The sequence below is a fragment of the Gymnoscopelus braueri genome, assembly GCF_963280865.1.
Source record: "Gymnoscopelus braueri genome assembly, chromosome: 6".
Classification (NCBI taxonomy): Eukaryota; Metazoa; Chordata; class Actinopteri; order Myctophiformes; family Myctophidae; genus Gymnoscopelus; species Gymnoscopelus braueri.
The window spans coordinates 47,449,997-47,468,322 of NC_137607.1; the positions used below are offsets into that span (position 1 = coordinate 47,449,997).

Sequence of the window (18,326 nt, forward strand, 5' to 3'; positions counted from 1 at the left end):
CAGCTCTATGAAAACAAAAAGCCCCCAAAAAGCGTAATGCATGCTTTAAACATAAATGCATTGACTATCTACAACGCATCGCGTTATGAGCTTGTAGATCTGCTATTTTCCAAAACAAATCTTATACAGGGGTCCCTGGCAATTGGCATACAATATTTTCAGATGGGGGTCCGCAGACAAATACATATTAATTTTAATGACAACATTTAGGAAACAAGCCCCAAATAAGCAACTACAATTTAGAAACAAGCCAAAAAAAACGCAATCCGCAACTACCAATTACAAGCAATTTAACAGAAAAACAAGCCCAAAGTCACTTATAATAAACCGACATGGCAACACTGACACACACGCACGACACGCTCCTCCCGTCACGCACCACGCACATCCAGGCAGGGAATCACTTCCGGTTGCAAATTGTACAACCGTACAACGGTGTCGAGCAATACCAGCTCACTGACATAATTTATTATGCATGCATGCTATGCTATATCTGTAAAAAAAAAAAAAAAAAAAAAAAAAACGACAGAACACAATAAAGCTCGATAGCTTATTTCCATTGTGGTCCCTTGAGAGAGAGAGAGTTTTATTTCATTTCATTTTGGCAAAATTCAATTCAATTCAACTTTCAACACAACATCAATCCAGGATCATGTACACATAGGGTGCGTTCGGATATTGCACACCGGAGCGCACTCGCCTATTAGTTTGTATTGGCCAGTGCGCTCAGTGCTGTATTTCCGAACGCACAAAGTGTAATGAAACACTTATTTTCAACATGGTCCTGAAAAATAAATAAAATAGGTAGTTTAAAAAATTACAGCAGAGTAGCACCAGCACCACATGAACTCATGAAATACAAAACCACAAAAAAAATGCCCTGCAACATACGAAACCAAAGCATAAATAAAGCCTACACAAATTAAAGTGCTCTAGCCTGTAACGTTTTGCAAAACAGTAATCTCTAACGTTTAGATTGAGCCCCTCTCTCTCTCTCTCTCTCTCTTTCTCTCTCTCTCTCTCTCTCTCTCTCTCTCTCTCTCTCTCTCTCTCTCTCTCTCTCTCTCCCCCCCTCTCTCTCTATCACTCACTCTCTCACTCACTCACTCACTCACTCACTCTCTCTCTCTGGTTGTGGCAGGACAGTTCTTTCATATAGACACTACAGCCATATACTGATACTGTAGGTTGGCAGGTATGTAGGCCTACACTAGTATTTATTTTTGGAATGACCTGCCTCATGTGTGTCAGGCTGTCTCAATCGAGAGAGAGAGTAATAGGCTACTTTTACTTTGGTACTGTAAGTATATTTTGAGGCCAATACTTCTGTACTTATACTCAAGTAAAAATATTTTAAGACATGCCTTCTACTTAGTTGTAACAGAGTTGTTGTTTTTTTATTCCACCACTGATTGTAAGGGAAGTTGCAAACTATGTCTCACTGGCATTGCCAGACTGATCACGTGGGATCACGTAATCAGTCTGGCAATGCCAGGCTAGTCTCACACAGCCCCAAAGGGACAAAGAGCTTGTGAGTTTGTCTCTCCAAGAAGTCCATAAACCAAACTCTCTCTCTCTCCACCCTGTGACTCTCATTACCACTGCAACTGAGCAGCCATGTCACACACAATCCACCTCTTTCAGTTCCACCTTTAATTCAATTTAAATGCAGTGAACATCAGCATTTAAATTGTGCTGTCATCCATACAAATGCATTTGCCCTCGGGCATCTAATAAAAAGTCCATTTGAAGTTTTGGGGTCAGAATCAAGACGTTAAAGGTACAGCAGGGTAAGTTGATATGTTTTGGTCAAAACATGTTGTTAAAAGGTTAAAGCACTATATTCTGATAGCACTCATTGCTATGGTGAACTGTATGTTCAGTAAGAGGGGTCTCTCCCTGCCTCTCCAGCTCTTTGATAAACAGAAAATACAATCAGGAGAGAGTACCCATTTATCAGCTTAAATTTTATAGTGTTCCAGTTCCAATTTTGTCTGCTCATTTCTTTGTGTCATCACTTCCAATTGCACTTTTTAACCTGCATCCTGTATGAGTTCTCTCTCCTAATTGGATAAATAAAAGTGGTATCCCGACCTGAAAATGAACTTTCTGTTTATTAAAGAGCTGGAGAGAGAGACAGGGAGACCCCTGTTATTGTCTGTTATTGAACAAACACTATCAGAATATAGTTATTTAACATTTATTTTAACACTTACCCTACCTCTTCAAGGGCTTGAAATGTTTAGGGGCTTCAGTCTTATGTCAGTACACAGAGAGTGTTTGCTCTTTGGTAAGTCATTGAATACAATATACCATGGCGTTACTGTCAGGCAGAAACATCTCCATATTTTAACTTTTTGTGTTTTTCTTTGTAAATTAACGCCCTACTTGATCATTATAAAGCGTCACACAAAAGCATCAAGAGTAGAACGCGGCGCAAACTAAGTGATGCGTTTTGAGCTTGTAGATCTGCTACTGTTGCTATTTTTCTATTTGAATCCTGAAAAGTAACAGTTTTGGACATATGAGGTTTCCACCCGACAGAGACAATATAACCTTTCATATGGATTACGCAGCTATCCGGTACGTAGCAACATCTGAAAGCAGCCAGTAGTACGCAGCAAGCACCAGCAGCCTGCACCAACTACAAGCACTACTACTACCCTCTACTGAACATTTGTATCACACACCCCGTGTGCAAGCACACTTACAAATATGTCACAGTTAATATCATTCAGGTGTACATGTTTATTTCAAGTGCATCATCACACAGTAACAAAATACATAATTTGATGTTTTACAGGAGGCATGAATGGGGAAATCTAGGAAATGGAATAACATCTTTTATGTTGTCAACCCCTAAGATGCACTGCAAGTATCGCTCGAATCCCATCCCAAATCCACCGTGAGGGACAGAGCCAAAGCGCCTCAGATCCAGATACCATTCATATGTGTCTTCTAGTCCAGCTTGTGCCAGCCTGGCCCGAAGCACATCTAGCCTCTCCTCTCTCAGGGAGCCCCCACAAAGCTCCCCTACGCCTGGAACCAGAAGGTCCACAGCAGCAGCTGTATGCTGGGGATGATCCTGGTTGTCTCTTGCATAAAAGGGCTTCAGGTCATACGGGTAATCAGTAACAAACAGCGGGATGTTGCCACAATGTTTCACTAGATACTTTTCATGTTCCATTTGAAGGTCACAGCCCCAATCTGTTTTGAAGGTAAATGTCTGAGAGCTTCGTTTCAGAACATCTATTGCCTCCGTGTAGGAAATCACATTGAATTTCCTGGTCATCATGGCATCCACGTTTTGCCTGTGTCCGACAGCTACGTGCTTGTGAAATAAATGCACGTCCTCCGAACAGCGAGTCAAGACCTGTTCCGTGGCAGCCTTGAACATGTCTTCCATGACCTTGGCGAGATCCTCCAAGGACTGTGTGAAGGAGAGCTCGGCCTCCACCATGTAGAACTCGGCCAGGTGGCGTCTGCTTTGGGAGTTCTCTGCGCGGAACGTCGGCCCAAATGTGTAGACTCCAGGAAAAGCCCCTGACATCACCTCCAAATGCAATTGTCCAGACACGGTCAGAAAGGCTGGGACGGAGAAGAAGTGGCCATCTCTCTCCTCTTCCTTCTCCATGATGTGGCCCGGGGGCTCAACTCGAAAAAGCTCTCCTGCCCCTTCACAGTCATTTGATGTGATCACTGGAGTGTGTATTTGCACAAAGCCATTTCCCCTGAAATAGGACTGGATGGCTGCAGTAGCTTCACTTCGTATTCTTAGCAAAGCACTGAAGACGTTTGTTCTACATCTCAGATGAGGAAACTGGCGAATATACTTAAGACCATGTCTTTCTTTGATTTTGAAGGGGAATTCCAGAGGGTTACATTCCCCCACCACTCGGATGTGATCTGCTTGAAGCTCGACCGACTGCTTTCTGCTTGGACTTTTGACGAGGCTGCCAGTGATGTCAACGGCACACCCAAAGGTGAGCAGCTTGTCATTCAGCTCAGGACTGGCAACAACCTGTAAAGGCTGCAAGGTGCTCCCGTCATTCACATGAAAGAAGAGGTTTTCCTTTTGTGGTCGGACAGACCGAACCCAGCCCTGTATTTTGATGTGTGTTCCGACTAGTTCTGTCCCTGAAAGTGCTTCGGTGACTCTGACCTTTCTCGGTGCCTTCTTACAGTAATGCCGAATAATACTACACAATGACACGTTAGGTGCACGAACACGCATTTTAACTACACACTGCAACATTGTATCTGAAGAAGCTGCTAGAAACGGACTCCTTGTTTGCCATATAATACTACACAATACTTCACGATTATACTCTTCTTTCTGTTTTCACATTGTAGCTCTCTTGCCAGTTGTGCAAGTCAGAACAACCTCCTGTTCAGGTCCAACACGATTGGTGCCAGTCAGTGATGCCATTCATTCTCCCATTTCGGTCTGGTGTCCGTGACGCCAAACCCAAATGTGTCAGACTATGATGGCAGACGCAACATCGCACTCCATATTCAGACATAATGGTTGACCCGTAACTCCATATATGGTCATGGTTCACGTGGAGCTCATTATATGGGCACAGTTAGCTTGGGTCTGATATCATGCTGACACGGTGAGAATGGCACACGCCATATTTGGGCGTAGCTGCAGTGACTATTTCACCACATGGCACCAGACCCAAATGCGTCAGCACGCGACGTCAGACTGAAAGGTGTTCCATATATGGGGCTCTTGGTCAGCCACACCCACTCTATATATAGTCCAGTGGAAGTGTTAGGAATGTTGAGTCTCGAGGTTCAGTAATGTCAAAGTGTCGAAGTTGGAAGTCCATCTGCTGTGCCACAGCCTCACAGACTAACTTGCTTTACAGATCTTGCTAATTTATGTTTTGTTGATATTGGACAATTCATTTCAAAAGGACAATTACATGGTTGAGATGTCATTGTGTGATGACACCATTGTGTAAATAGAATAGCTACAGTAATGATATTACTCAAACTGAACCTAAGATTTGTCTGTCAGAAGCCTACTATGACGTCAGTACCATGACATTACTCATCCATATTTGGGCATATCGAGATAAAGACGCACAGACAGATACCATAGAGCGATATGAGAAACACTGAGTTAATAATTCAGATTCTATGTTTATTTCACATTATAATTAAATGGTATTATTGTTATATACTATTATGTTTTCTATGTATAATTGTAACTGAAAAATCACACCCAGTGTGAAGTGGGCGGTGTGGTCATCACAGTGGTCATCATAGTGATGGAAGCTCACTTTTTAAAAAATGGATTTTTTGAAGTGCATAGTCCTATTTATAGGTTATTAATGTCATCATGTGTCATCATGTGTCTCGCTAGCCAATCACAGTGCTGAATAGAGTCAGCCAATAGAGTCAGCCAATCACAGTACAGCTAGGGGTGTACTAATGAGCCAATCACAGTACAGCTAATGAGGTGTCCCAACCCCACTTATAGGGGCGGCTACACCGCCCAAAAACAGGGATGACACTTGGTAGATTAATGAGTTTGTAGATCTGGGGTGTATGGCATTATTAAAACAATAGTCTTTTCCAAACAGATTCAACTGATTTCCTACAGACAGCACAGCTTGATTGATTGGGCATCCATGGGCAATGCATTGCCGCCATCTACTGGAGTGATATCTTTCACAGGGATACAGGATAGGTGGGCACTAGGGACATCTGGGCACCTCAATGTGAAATTGGCTATTTTGTCCAAAATGTTAAAAAATAAGTAATGTAAACTAAGTATACATGATATGAACAGTAACGGTACATCATTATCAGACTTAATTTTATCCTTCAACTTCTTGTTTATGCCCCAAAATGACTGGATATAGGCCTACAGGTTTTGTTGCAATTTGGAGCAATTGTAGAAATAGCCTATTAATTGTCGAATGTTTAAGCATTTTCTAACGATGTATACTTTACTTAAAAACATTTTCCAAATATAAAATGTTTTAACATTTTGGAAAAAATAGCCAATTTAACACTGAGGTGCCCACTCTTCCTTGGTGCCCACCTATCCTGTTACTCTTTCACAGTATAGTGCTCACTGCCCACCCACTGTGTGGAAAAGCCTGCCCACAGCCCACCCCAGAGTTATCCACTCAATCAGTCAATGAGTAGCCTAGACACAGGTGTCTGTGGTGTGTGTAGCCTCAGTGGGAGATGTAATGGTTCTTACTAGCCCTAATGGCTGTGCTATTACATACATACAAGTTTGAGCTTGTAGATCTGCTACTTTTGCTATTTTTGCATTTGAATCCTGAAAAGTAACAGTTTTGGACATAACGAGGTTTCCACCCGACAGAGACGATATGTTGCTTGTTGATTGCAGCATTAAACTAACACTGTGGTGTATGACACCTAAACACACTCAAAACCTCCATGATAAATAACTAAATAGAAAACCACTGAAAAACTGTTCCCTGAAAAAGGCCCAAGATCACAATATTTCCTCCCCTTAATGATTTTCACCAATATTATGAATACCTGTTACGCTACCATTTGTCTGTGTATCTTTTCTATGTGTAATATTTTTTAAACTTATGCTCTACACATTTAATTTATGTTCTACACTGTACAAATAAACTGCATTACCTTGCACTTTATAAACCTGCTTACTATTTCTATTTTCCATTTGATTGGGATGAAAATGAATGAACCCCCATGCCATACCACCCGAAATTTGCAACAAGCTTAAGCTGTTTTGCCATACAGTAACAAAATGAAAAAAAAGGTGAAAAATGGTGAAGTATTAATGTAATCAGTAATCAGTAATCAGTCAATTCTGGCACATACTGTAGCCCTGCCTGACCTCATGTTTTTTTTTTATTGTATTGACAAAATACAAACATTAGCCTACAAAATACAACATATCAGGATGAACAGCTGTTCCAAAACTGGAAAAATATCCTTCTGGTTTTCATAGCTTTAGTGTTTTATTATTATTATTATTTTCTAAGTATTGGGACGTTGGTTTGCAAATTTGACACAATGAATATGAAATTTATGAGGTTGATAACATACAATTTGTCTGGGCTTATCTTATAATTCTTTTAAAGTCCAAATAATACATGCTGAAAATTCAATCTACTTTATAGAAGAGACAATTTTGGAATTTATAAAATTATTATAACGAAAAACATCACATGGATGCACCTGGGACGTATCATCAGTGTTGTAGCCTGGGGTCATAGGATGTTTCGGGTCTCGCAACATACACCCTCACCCAGGTGACCCAGCCGGGGTTGATCAAGCCCCGACTTACGTCCCAGTAGCTACCCACGGTCAGTCCTATAGGGCAAGACAGGGCCACTCAGTCCGCTTCTCCGGAAATACTCTGCCGCGACTCGGGGAGGCTCTGGCACGTGGAGGGACTAGGCTCTGTGGGTTGTCTCCTGGCCGGGCTCCTCCTTCGTCTCACCAGGTCCAGGACCTGTGCGCTGCACCAGACTCCCCTGCTCCAAACATTTCATTCTGGTGTGATGGTGTCTTGGCCCGTGACACCATCACATTGGTGGTACTGCAGGCTGGTGGTACTGCAGTCTCCCTTGCGTCTTACTTGAATGGTCCTCCCAAAGCCCTCACCGTGGATTTGTTGGGCTTCTTCCTCACGGAAGACACAGACTGGGGCGCCAACCCAAACTGCTCCCGGATGCCGTCTACATTCCGGCTGTCACCCGTCTCTCCGGTGGTCACCAAACTATTCCTGGTTGTCACGTAGTCTATAAATTCCTATGAGCCACTATAAATAGAATAACTATAACGAAAAACATCACATGGATGCACCTGGGACGTATCATCAGTGTTGTAGCCTGGGGTCATAGGATGTTTCGGGTCTCGCAACATACACCCTCACCCAGGTGACCCAGCCGGGGTTGATCAAGCCCCGACTTACGTCCCAGTAGCTACCCACGGTCAGTCCTATAGGGCAAGACAGGGCCACTCAGTCCGCTTCTCCGGAAATACTCTGCCGGGACTCGGGGAGGCTCTGGCACGTGGAGGGACTAGGCTCTGTGGGTTGTCTCCTGGCCGGGCTCCTCCTTCGTCTCACCAGGTCCAGGACCTGTGCGCTGCACCAGACTCCCCTGCTCCAAACATTTCATTCTGGTGTGATGGTGTCTTGGCCCGTGACACCATCACATTGGTGGTACTGCAGGCTGGTGGTACTGCAGTCTCCCTTGCGTCTTACTTGAATGGTCCTCCCAAAGCCCTCACCGTGGATTTGTTGGGCTTCTTCCTCACGGAAGACACAGACTGGGGCGCCAACCCAAACTGCTCCCGGATGCCGTCTACATTCCGGCTGTCACCCGTCTCTCCGGTGGTCACCAAACTATTCCTGGTTGTCACGTAGTCTATAAATTCCTATGAGCCACTATAAATAGAATAACTATAACGAAAAACATCACATGGATGCACCTGGGACGTATCATCAGTGTTGTAGCCTGGGGTCATAGGATGTTTCGGGTCTCGCAACATACACCCTCACCCAGGTGACCCAGCCGGGGTTGATCAAGCCCCGACTTACGTCCCAGTAGCTACCCACGGTCAGTCCTATAGGGCAAGACAGGGCCACTCAGTCCGCTTCTCCGGAAATACTCTGCCGGGACTCGGGGAGGCTCTGGCACGTGGAGGGACTAGGCTCTGTGGGTTGTCTCCTGGCCGGGCTCCTCCTTCGTCTCACCAGGTCCAGGACCTGTGCGCTGCACCAGACTCCCCTGCTCCAAACATTTCATTCTGGTGTGATGGTGTCTTGGCCCGTGACACCATCACATTGGTGGTACTGCAGGCTGGTGGTACTGCAGTCTCCCTTGCGTCTTACTTGAATGGTCCTCCCAAAGCCCTCACCGTGGATTTGTTGGGCTTCTTCCTCACGGAAGACACAGACTGGGGCGCCAACCCAAACTGCTCCCGGATGCCGTCTACATTCCGGCTGTCACCCGTCTCTCCGGTGGTCACCAAACTATTCCTGGTTGTCACGTAGTCTATAAATTCCTATGAGCCACTATAAATAGAATAACTATAACGAAAAACATCACATGGATGCACCTGGGACGTATCATCAGTGTTGTAGCCTATTAAAGTCAATCCGAAAGACATGACAGTATAAGACTAAATGAGCTATAGTTTCGTCCACATTTCCACAAAAGGAACAATGTGTGTCAATATCAATCTTATATTTTATAAGATTGATATTGACAGGATCACATCTATGAAGTCATTTGAAAATAACCTCTCGTAGGCCTACCTTATTTGTTATAAGACATGTTCTTGACAAGACCCAAGTGTTCTAAATGTCATACCTACATTATTTTGCAAGGCACACTACAACCTGATTTTACATAAACGTGAAGACACGTAGACGCGGATACGTGCGCGCTCACGAACTCTCTCTCACTCACACACACACACACACACACACACACACACACACACACACACACACACACACACACACACACACACACACACACACACACACACACACACACACACAGGACTGTATGTTTGGTGATGTGCTGTATGTACAGGTGTACAGATTATGGTCTCTATTTTGAATTTGTATTCACAATAAATGAATGACCAGTTGTTTACATACAGGCATTGTTCATGTTTTCTTATTGGTTAATGGTAAGGTGAGCAATGTTCAGTCTATGAACAGAACATGATAAACGTCAATCCAACCAATTAAAATAATTATCCTGCTACCATAATTGGCGGCCACACTCATGGAGTGTACACGAGTGTATGAGGCTCATGGCCGAGCAGACACATGGCCCAACTAACTCCACATTTTCCCCCAAAATTCCTCAATATTCTGCCTGTGTTTACAGCTGCTTCCCATACCGTTACTGTACTTGCAGGATGTACAATCAATAACAAACGCATTATGCCCCAATACTTATGCAAATCACTTCGCCAGCTGCAATTTACTTCCTGAGGGTTCTTTTAACAGCCAATCATCATCATCTGCCACAAAACCTCAGCACCTTCGTTCCCCTGCAGAGCACACAGAAACATGCGCTGCCTTGGTCTATACAGCTCCCCCCCTCCCCCCCAGTACAGTACAGACCGTACAGTACAGTACAGTACAGTACAGTACAGTACAGTACAGTACAGTACAGTACAGTACAGTACAGGTACAGTACAGTGCAGTACGTGCAGGTACAGTACAGTACAGTACAGTACAGTACAGTACAGTACAGTACGTACAGCACAGTACAGTACAGTACAGTACAGTACAGTACAGTGCAGGTACAGTACAGGTACAGTACAGTACACTACAGTACAGTACAGTACAGTACAGTACAGTACAGTACAGTACGTACAGCACAGTACAATACAGTACAGTACAGTACAGTACAGTACAGTACAGTACAGTACAGTACAGTACAGTACAGTGCAGGTACAGTACAGTACAGTACAGGTACAGTACAGGTACAGTACAGTACAGGTACAGCACAGGTACAGTACAGTACAGTACAGTACAGTACGTACAGCACAGTACAGCACAGTACAGCACAGTACAGTACAGTACAGTGCAGTACAGTACAGTACAGTACAGTACAGTACAGTACAGTACAGTACAGGTACAGTACAGGTACAGTACAGGTACAGTACAGTACAGGTACAGTACAGGTACAGTACAGGTACAGTACAAGTACAGTACGTACAGTACAGTACAGTGCAGTACGTGCAGGTACAGTACAGCACAGAACAGTACGTACAGTACAGGTACAGTACGTATAGGTACAGTACAGTACAGTACAGTACAGTACAGTACAGTACAGTACAGTACAGTACAGTACAGTACGTACAGTACAGGTACAGTATAGTACGTACAGTACAGTGCATGTACAGTACGTACATTACAGGTACAGTACACTACGTACAGTACAGTGCAGGTACAGTACAGGTACAGTACAGTACGTACGTACAGTACAGGTACAGTACGTACAGTACAGTACAGTGCAGTGCAGGTACAGCACAGGTACAGCACAGGTAACGTACAGTACAGTACAGTACAGTACAGTACAGTACAGTACAGTACAGTACAGTGCAGGTACAGTACTGTACTGTACCTGTACTGTACGTACTGTACCTGTACAGTACAGTACAGTACAGTACAGTACAGTACAGTACAGTACAGTACAGTACAGTACAGTACACGTACAGTATGTACAGTACAGTACAGTACAGTACAGTACAGTACAGTACAGTACAGTACAGTACAGTACAGTACAGCTCAGGTACAGTACAGTACAGTACAGTACAGTACAGTACAGTACGTACAGTACAGTACAGTACAGTACAGTACAGTACAGTACAGTTCAGTATGTACAGTACAGTACAGTACAGTACAGTACAGTACAGTACAGTACAGTACAGTACAGGTACAGTACGTACAGTACAGGTACAGTACAGGTACAGTACAGTACGTACAGTACAGTACAGTACAGTACAGTACAGTACAGTACAGTACGTACAGTACAGTACAGTACAGTACAGTACAGTACGTACAGTACAGTACAGTACAGTACAGTACGTACAGTACAGTACAGTACAGTACAGTACAGTACAGTACAGTACAGGTACAGCACAGCACAGTACAGTACGTACAGTACTGTACAGTACAGTGCAGGTACAGTACAAGTACAAGTACAGTACAGTACATACAGTACAGTACAGTACAGTACAGTACAGTGCAGGTACAGTACAGTACAGTACAGTACAGTACAGTACGTACTCTACTGTACTGTACTGTACATACAGTATTTACACAATACTACCTACATAGGAAAATAAAGTCTCTTCTTCACCAGATGCAATTTAAACACTGTGATGCCTGCTCAGAGTCATATTGTGTCTAACATACACATCTCCTCTCTCATCTCAGCAGTACCTGGGCCCTAGGTGTATTCCAATCAACCAGAGTGCAGTGGCCATCACTCCAAATGTTGTGACGTCAGGGCTCTCAATACTGCGCATTGGGGGTGGAGGAGGGGTGCAGGGCGGGCGCACAGATCGCTGTGTGGGCGCAGGTGCTATGTGGGCGCGGGCGATAGAGCTGAGGCCGCGCGCAGCGCGGCCGAAGTTCTAGTTATTTTAATTGTGGCTAAGACTAGGCTACTGAGCGTGTGTGACAGCACGGGGATGCAGTCTCACAGGCATTGCGCCAGCGCACTAGTGCCCACTCTTCCTGGTGCCCACTCTTCTCTAGTGCCCACTCTTCTCCCCCCAAAGTGCCCACTCTTCTCCCCCCAAAGTGCCCACTCTTCTCCCCACCAAAGTGCCCACATTTCTCTGGTGCCCACTCTTCTCCCCCCAAAGTGCCCACTCTTCTCCCCCCAAAGTGCCCACTCTTCTCCCCACCAAAGTGCCCACATTTCTCTGGTGCCCACTCTTCCCTAGTGCCCAGTCTTGATTCTTCCCCCAAATAATGGTGCCCACCTTTCCTGCATTCATCCTGTCAGTGCAACCATATTGTATGAATGCGCACCTTATGATGAAGTGTTACCCTGCAGCCTTACATTACCCCTGCTGATGTCTTTGATTGATTGATGTACTTTTATTTAGTAAGACATGAGAATCACAGTACATGGAAGTACAAATTCACAATACAAGGTCTACTAAACTGGAAGACTCAGTTAAGCACGCAGCTTGTTTAAGATGAGAACCCCATGCACACAAATCATGATGACATATAAGAGATAGACAGATATACACACTACTATACAGAATGTCATACAATCAGCTTTCAGGTTACTGGTATGAAGAGAGACCAAAAAAATATACAAAAGAAGAAAATGAAAGAGGGGGGGGGGGGGTAGGGGGGGGGGTAGGTTAAGACTTAGACAGGGGCCATTTTCGAATTGCAGCCTCCTGAAGGTGTATCTTTAGGGCAGTTTTGAAAGTGAGTAGGGTTTTACACTCCTTTACTCCTTTTGGTAGGGCATTCCACATTTTTGATGAATAGCATGAGAACGAGTTCATTCCCTTAGTTGAGCCAAATCTGGGTTGAACATGATTGTGGAGCTGCCTCTGGTGTTATGATCATGGACTTCATTAACATTTTGGAAGTATTTTGACAAATACAGGGGGATCCCAATGTTGTGGTGTATCTTGAAGACCAGGCCCATAGCAAGTTGCTGTACTCTGTCCTCAACCCTAAGCCATCCAATCCTAGCAAAATGAGCAGGGGTTAGATGGGTTTTGTGATTGAGGCCAAGAAGTAGCCTTACAAGTTTGTTTTGGGATGTTTGGAGCCTTGTTTTTAAGGCCTTGGAGGTGTTGTGATACCATGAAGTGCATGCATAATCATAATGACCTTGAATGAGGGCCCCTGCAAGAATCTTCAGAGTATTCTTACTGACTAGACAATCCTCCACAAATAGCGTGTTGTTTGGTTGACATTTTTGATCACTTTTTCGGCGTTTTTGTTACCAGAGAGGTTTGCCACCAAGATGGAGCCCAGGTAGGTAATTTCATCCTTTCTTTTGATGACATCATCACCCACTTTGATCGTGAAACTCTCTGCCTTACTAAGGTTAGGACTGGACCCAAAGAGGATGGATTCAGTTTTACCCAGGTGTAGTGAAAGTTTGTTGTCAGAGAGCCAGATGCAGATCTTGTTGAGTTCAGAGCCGAGAGTTTTCTCAACCTGCAGCCTGTCCCTGTCCGAGACTAGCAGGGCCGAGTCATCTGCGAACAGGAACAGTTTGCAGTCGCAGGCTGATGACATATCATTCACATATATCAGGAACAGTAAAGGTCCTAGTATACTTCCTTGAGGAACACCACAAGTCACAGGGAGGGGGGGGGACTGGGTGCCGTTTACTTCCACCACTTGTTCCCTCCCTTCCAGGTAGGATCTCATCCAGTTCACTGACGTATCATCAAAACCTATTGCTTTGAGCTTATTGATCATAATTGGGTGATTAACGGTGTCAAAGGCCTTCTGGAGGTCCAGCATGACCATGCCGCAATATTTGCCCTTGTCGACATCTTGTTTGATAGAGTCGTTCAAATAGAGAAGGCATGTGTCAGTGGAGTGGTTTGTTCTGAAAACAGATTGGAATTTGTAGATTAGATTTTTCTCGGCAAGATACTTATCGACCTGTTCATAGACTATTTTTTCCATGACTTTCGAGATGGAGCTAAGAATAGAAATAGGGCGGTAGTAGCCAGGGTCTAATTTGTTTCCTTTTTTGTACAGAGGGGTCACCCTTGCTTTTTTGAAATCGTTAGGGACCCGTCCCTGTATGATGGAGAGGTTTATTATGTGGGTAATGATTGGAGCAATGGAGGCGGCTGAGTCTTTTAGAAATTTGGCGGGGATATTGTCGAGGCCTGTGGCTCTGTGTTGATGAAGAGCACTCAATTTTTTAAACACCTCTTCTGTTTTCACAGGGGAGAGTTTAAAATTATCTTTGCGTACACCCTGTTTTTCGTAAAATGAGTCAACATACTCTTCACCATAGCACCCAGAGTGAGGGGGTAGTTTTTCAACCAAATCTGAGGTTATGGTCGTGAAGAATATGTTGAGGATTTTACTCACTTCATGTTTGGATGTGGTGAGAGTGTCATTCACCTTGAGGCTTATGTTTGTAAACCTGGTTTTCAATTTCTTGCTGCAGCCTAGTAGGTTGTTGAATAGCAAAGCTCTCGTGGTTTGCTTTGATTTTCCTCAATTTTGTCATCGAGGAAGCTTTTTTCTGCTAATAGGAGCATGCCATTAAACTTGTTTCTTAGCTTGTTTTTTTCTTTTTCAAGTTTAGCTACGTGGGATTCGAGACCCTTGTTAAAACATTTGGCGAGTTTGATCCTACCTTTATGAAACTCAGAACACTTTTTGCTTCTGACTTTCATGGCAGTAAGGATGTCCGAATTCATCCATGGTACCGAGCGGGTTTTGACCCTGATGGTTTTCATGGGAGCCACACTGTCCAAAATTTGAATGAATTTGGTTTTGAAACCAAGCCAAGATTCGTCTACCTGTGTGCTGTTTAGTATGTCGGACCAGTCCAGTTCCTCTAGCCTGTGATCTAAGTCCTCACTCTTATAGTTTTTGAGGTCTCTGATCGTGACTGATTTGTGGTAACCGGTCTTAGGTTTACGTTTCTTTCTGGTGCAGAAGATCATGTTATGATCAGATATGCCACAGGTAGAAACACCACTATTGAGGATTTTGTCCTTGTCCGTTGTTAGAATGAGATCTATGGTAGTTTGAGTGGAAACACACAGCCTTGTGGGCTGAGTGATCAGCTGGTGGAATGAGTGCCGATGACAAAACCCCTTGAATGACTTATACACTGTGATAGAGTTAATCTTGATTGATCCTAATTTGTCTAGTGTCCTAAACCTGCTTTAAATGTCAAATTAATATGATGATGTTATATTGGCCTAATCCAGTCATGTTAAATGTACTCTGTACTCCTATTCTCTCTGTGCAAGGTCAAACTAGCTACAGGCTTTCTGTGGCTATCTGTTGTTTTGAGAACACTTCCTATCAGTGTTCTTTTCTACGCTAACCTTTCCTTCAGTGTCACGAAATCACCACTGACCAGTGACCGATCAGAGCCGAGGTCAACGTGTTGACCCAGACATGTGGACGCTGTTTGTCCAAAGATAAACTGTCACACCATCATCATCATCTTCATCATCTACCATCATCATCCTCATCTGACGACGACGTAATCATCACTCTCATCCAATCCAAGAAGTCCACCTTCGCCCGGAAACTCATCTATGTCACATCCTATGATGTCATATGTTTATGTTAACGGACGCTGTTAAAGTCCAGTGCTTTCTATGTTAAACTTCAGAGAGACGACGACCGATGATGCCTACCATACCTGGCTGTGACACTGTAACATTCCATTCTCTCTCTGTCTGAATACAAGATATTTCACTATACCCAATGGCTGCCTGTGTTCTGAGTCTGTTTTTTATTTTTCGCCTCTTTATGAAAGTGTCTGGTACTTTGTGTGGGTGATAAGGAAAAACAGCTCCATCACACTGACGCTTCCTTACGGAGCATGTCTGTGTTAAAGTCACCAAGAAGTATCGTCTCCGCATATTCCACCTTAGCTAAACACTCCTCAAGTCTTTCATAGAAATCAGTCTGGTTAGGAGGTCTGTATATGGTACCGACTAGCACAGGTTTGGCATGTTTAAAAATGATCTCGACCCACACAGCTTCAATGGCTTTATCCTTCAGGTCTTCGCGAAGGATGCAGTCATTGTCATTATGTACTACATACATGCATACACCACCCCCATTTCTCCCATTAATGCTCCTATCATTTCTGAAGAGTTTGTAGTTTTCAATTTCAATCTCAGAGTCCATTATCGTATGATCAAGTTTAGTTTCAGAGAAAGTTAAAATGTCAACCTTACCATCATAAAACATCTGCCTGATTTGTGTTAGCTTGTTTCCTACAAGGGAATTCACATTGAGGTGGATCATGTGCAAGCCTACACCAAAAGATTTGTTCATTTGTTCAATGGAGAGATGTTTATCCACTGAGAGAAAACGTTGAGGAGCAGTATCGAGGGGGGAGGGGGGTGTTGAGGCGTAAGCGTCCATCAAAGCCTTTGTTCCGTCGTAAGCAGCCATTTGTGGGGGGTTGTGGGGGGATGGGTCGCGGGGGCCCCAGCACGGCCTCTGCTAGGACCCTGGCCGTGGAACGAACCGTAGGTTGAAAACGGTGCATCAGGGCCTCTGCTTCAGTGAAAACAGCTAGGTGACTCCTTGGTTCCGTGTCCTCGTCTGTGCTGCATCTCCCGGTTGATCGCCGTGGCACGTCGGTGGTAGGTAGCTCTGAGCTCTGAGTTCTGCTGCCCTGTCAGCTGTCAAACCTGACAACTCTATGCTGTTTTTAACTCTCTTTTAAGCTTCTCTCTTTTAAACTACACTCATTTAGAACATGGTTGCTGAGCCTATATTCAAACACAACCAAAGACAATGACCAATATCGCATGATAGAACCGCACAGAACTTAGCGTGGTAGGCTACAAACTGAAGATCACTCCTCTACAAGGATAGCCAACTCGGGCTAGAAGAACTTACCTGAGACGATACAACCGCAGCGGGCCCTTCTGGGGCCCTCCACGGTAAGATTATCTCCTTCTCTCCTACTTTTCCGGGCTGGAAACTGAACGTCGCTGACTCAACGCAACGGGCTCCGAAAGGAGCCCGGGCCAGTAAGTTTCGCTCCCCGCTATCCAGCTGTTCTGCAGCCGTTGGTTCCCTACTGCTCGGTGCCAGTTTTTCGTCCGTTCGCTGGTTGTGGTTTTCTTGTTTTTAACAGCAAATGACACCACTAATGGAGGTCGCTGAGTTGGAGGGGGAACTGCGTTCAATCGAGCACCAGATCGAAGGACTCCTGCTGCGGAAGACAGCCCTGTGCTACCGCTTGGCCAGCATCGAACCTGGGGGTAGCCTGCAGTCATCATCCGCCGCTGCGACTACCGCCCAGCCTGCCCCAGTCAACGGATCCTCGCCTTCCCACCTATCCTGGGCAACAGTTGTCAGGAACGGCCGCCGCAGAACCACCAAAAAAGCATCTCTCCCCCTCTTTGACGCGAGTTTGGATACCACTTTTCAAATCTCCAATGCCTTCTCCCCTCTGGCCAAACTTCCACAGGGGTCTGTCCTCTCGCCGATTCCATCTCTGAATCACCGGGTGGACTCAATCCGAGGAACGGGTCATAGGAAAAGTTCCACACCCGCATCTCAGCGGTCAGTCGGTAAAAAGCGCCCCGCGAGTCCCACTCTGCCCACGGGCGCTTCTCAGTCACCGCCGGCTCCGCCTGGGGACAAGCGTCCTCGTATGTCCCCCCAACAGCCTGTGCCTGACATTCCACCGATAATCCCCAACTCCACCATTGATCCTGTTACTTCCACTTTTGCCGATGTTGCTCTATTAGACCCCCCAATCTCCTCCATGGCCAATACTATTGCATGCACCTCCAATGCTGATATTAGCGCGTCCAGTGTTAATGCTAACCGGGCTAGCATATTAGCTCAGTTTTCTAGCAGGCTGGTTTGTTATGGCATCAACAAACATAACAGCAACCCAGGCATTCTAATAATAGGCGACTCCTTAGTTAGGCACTTAACTCTCCCTGGTGCTATTACCTACTGTCTTTCTGGGGGAAAGATAGTAGATCTAATAAAGCTTGTTCCAACTCTTGTTGAGCTGCATCCTACCATTAACACTATAATCTCACACGTGTGTGCTAATGACGTCATGAGTAAACAATCTATGCAGATGAGGGCT

The 18,326-nt window shown here is 44.7% G+C and overlaps 1 protein-coding gene across 1 annotated transcript; it reads right to left on the reverse strand.

The window, feature by feature from the left end:
• Positions 1-2,797: 2,797 nt before the first annotated feature.
• Positions 2,798-3,766, reverse strand: LOC308086581 (asparaginyl-tRNA synthetase-like; the record flags this gene model as incomplete). The annotated part of the gene is made up of 1 exon (XM_080430189.1): positions 2,798-3,766. Exon 1 carries the CDS (start codon positions 3,632-3,634, stop codon positions 2,798-2,800), a length of 837 nt encoding a protein of 278 aa, XP_080286315.1. The 5' UTR covers positions 3,635-3,766.
• Positions 3,767-18,326: the final 14,560 nt, after the last annotated feature.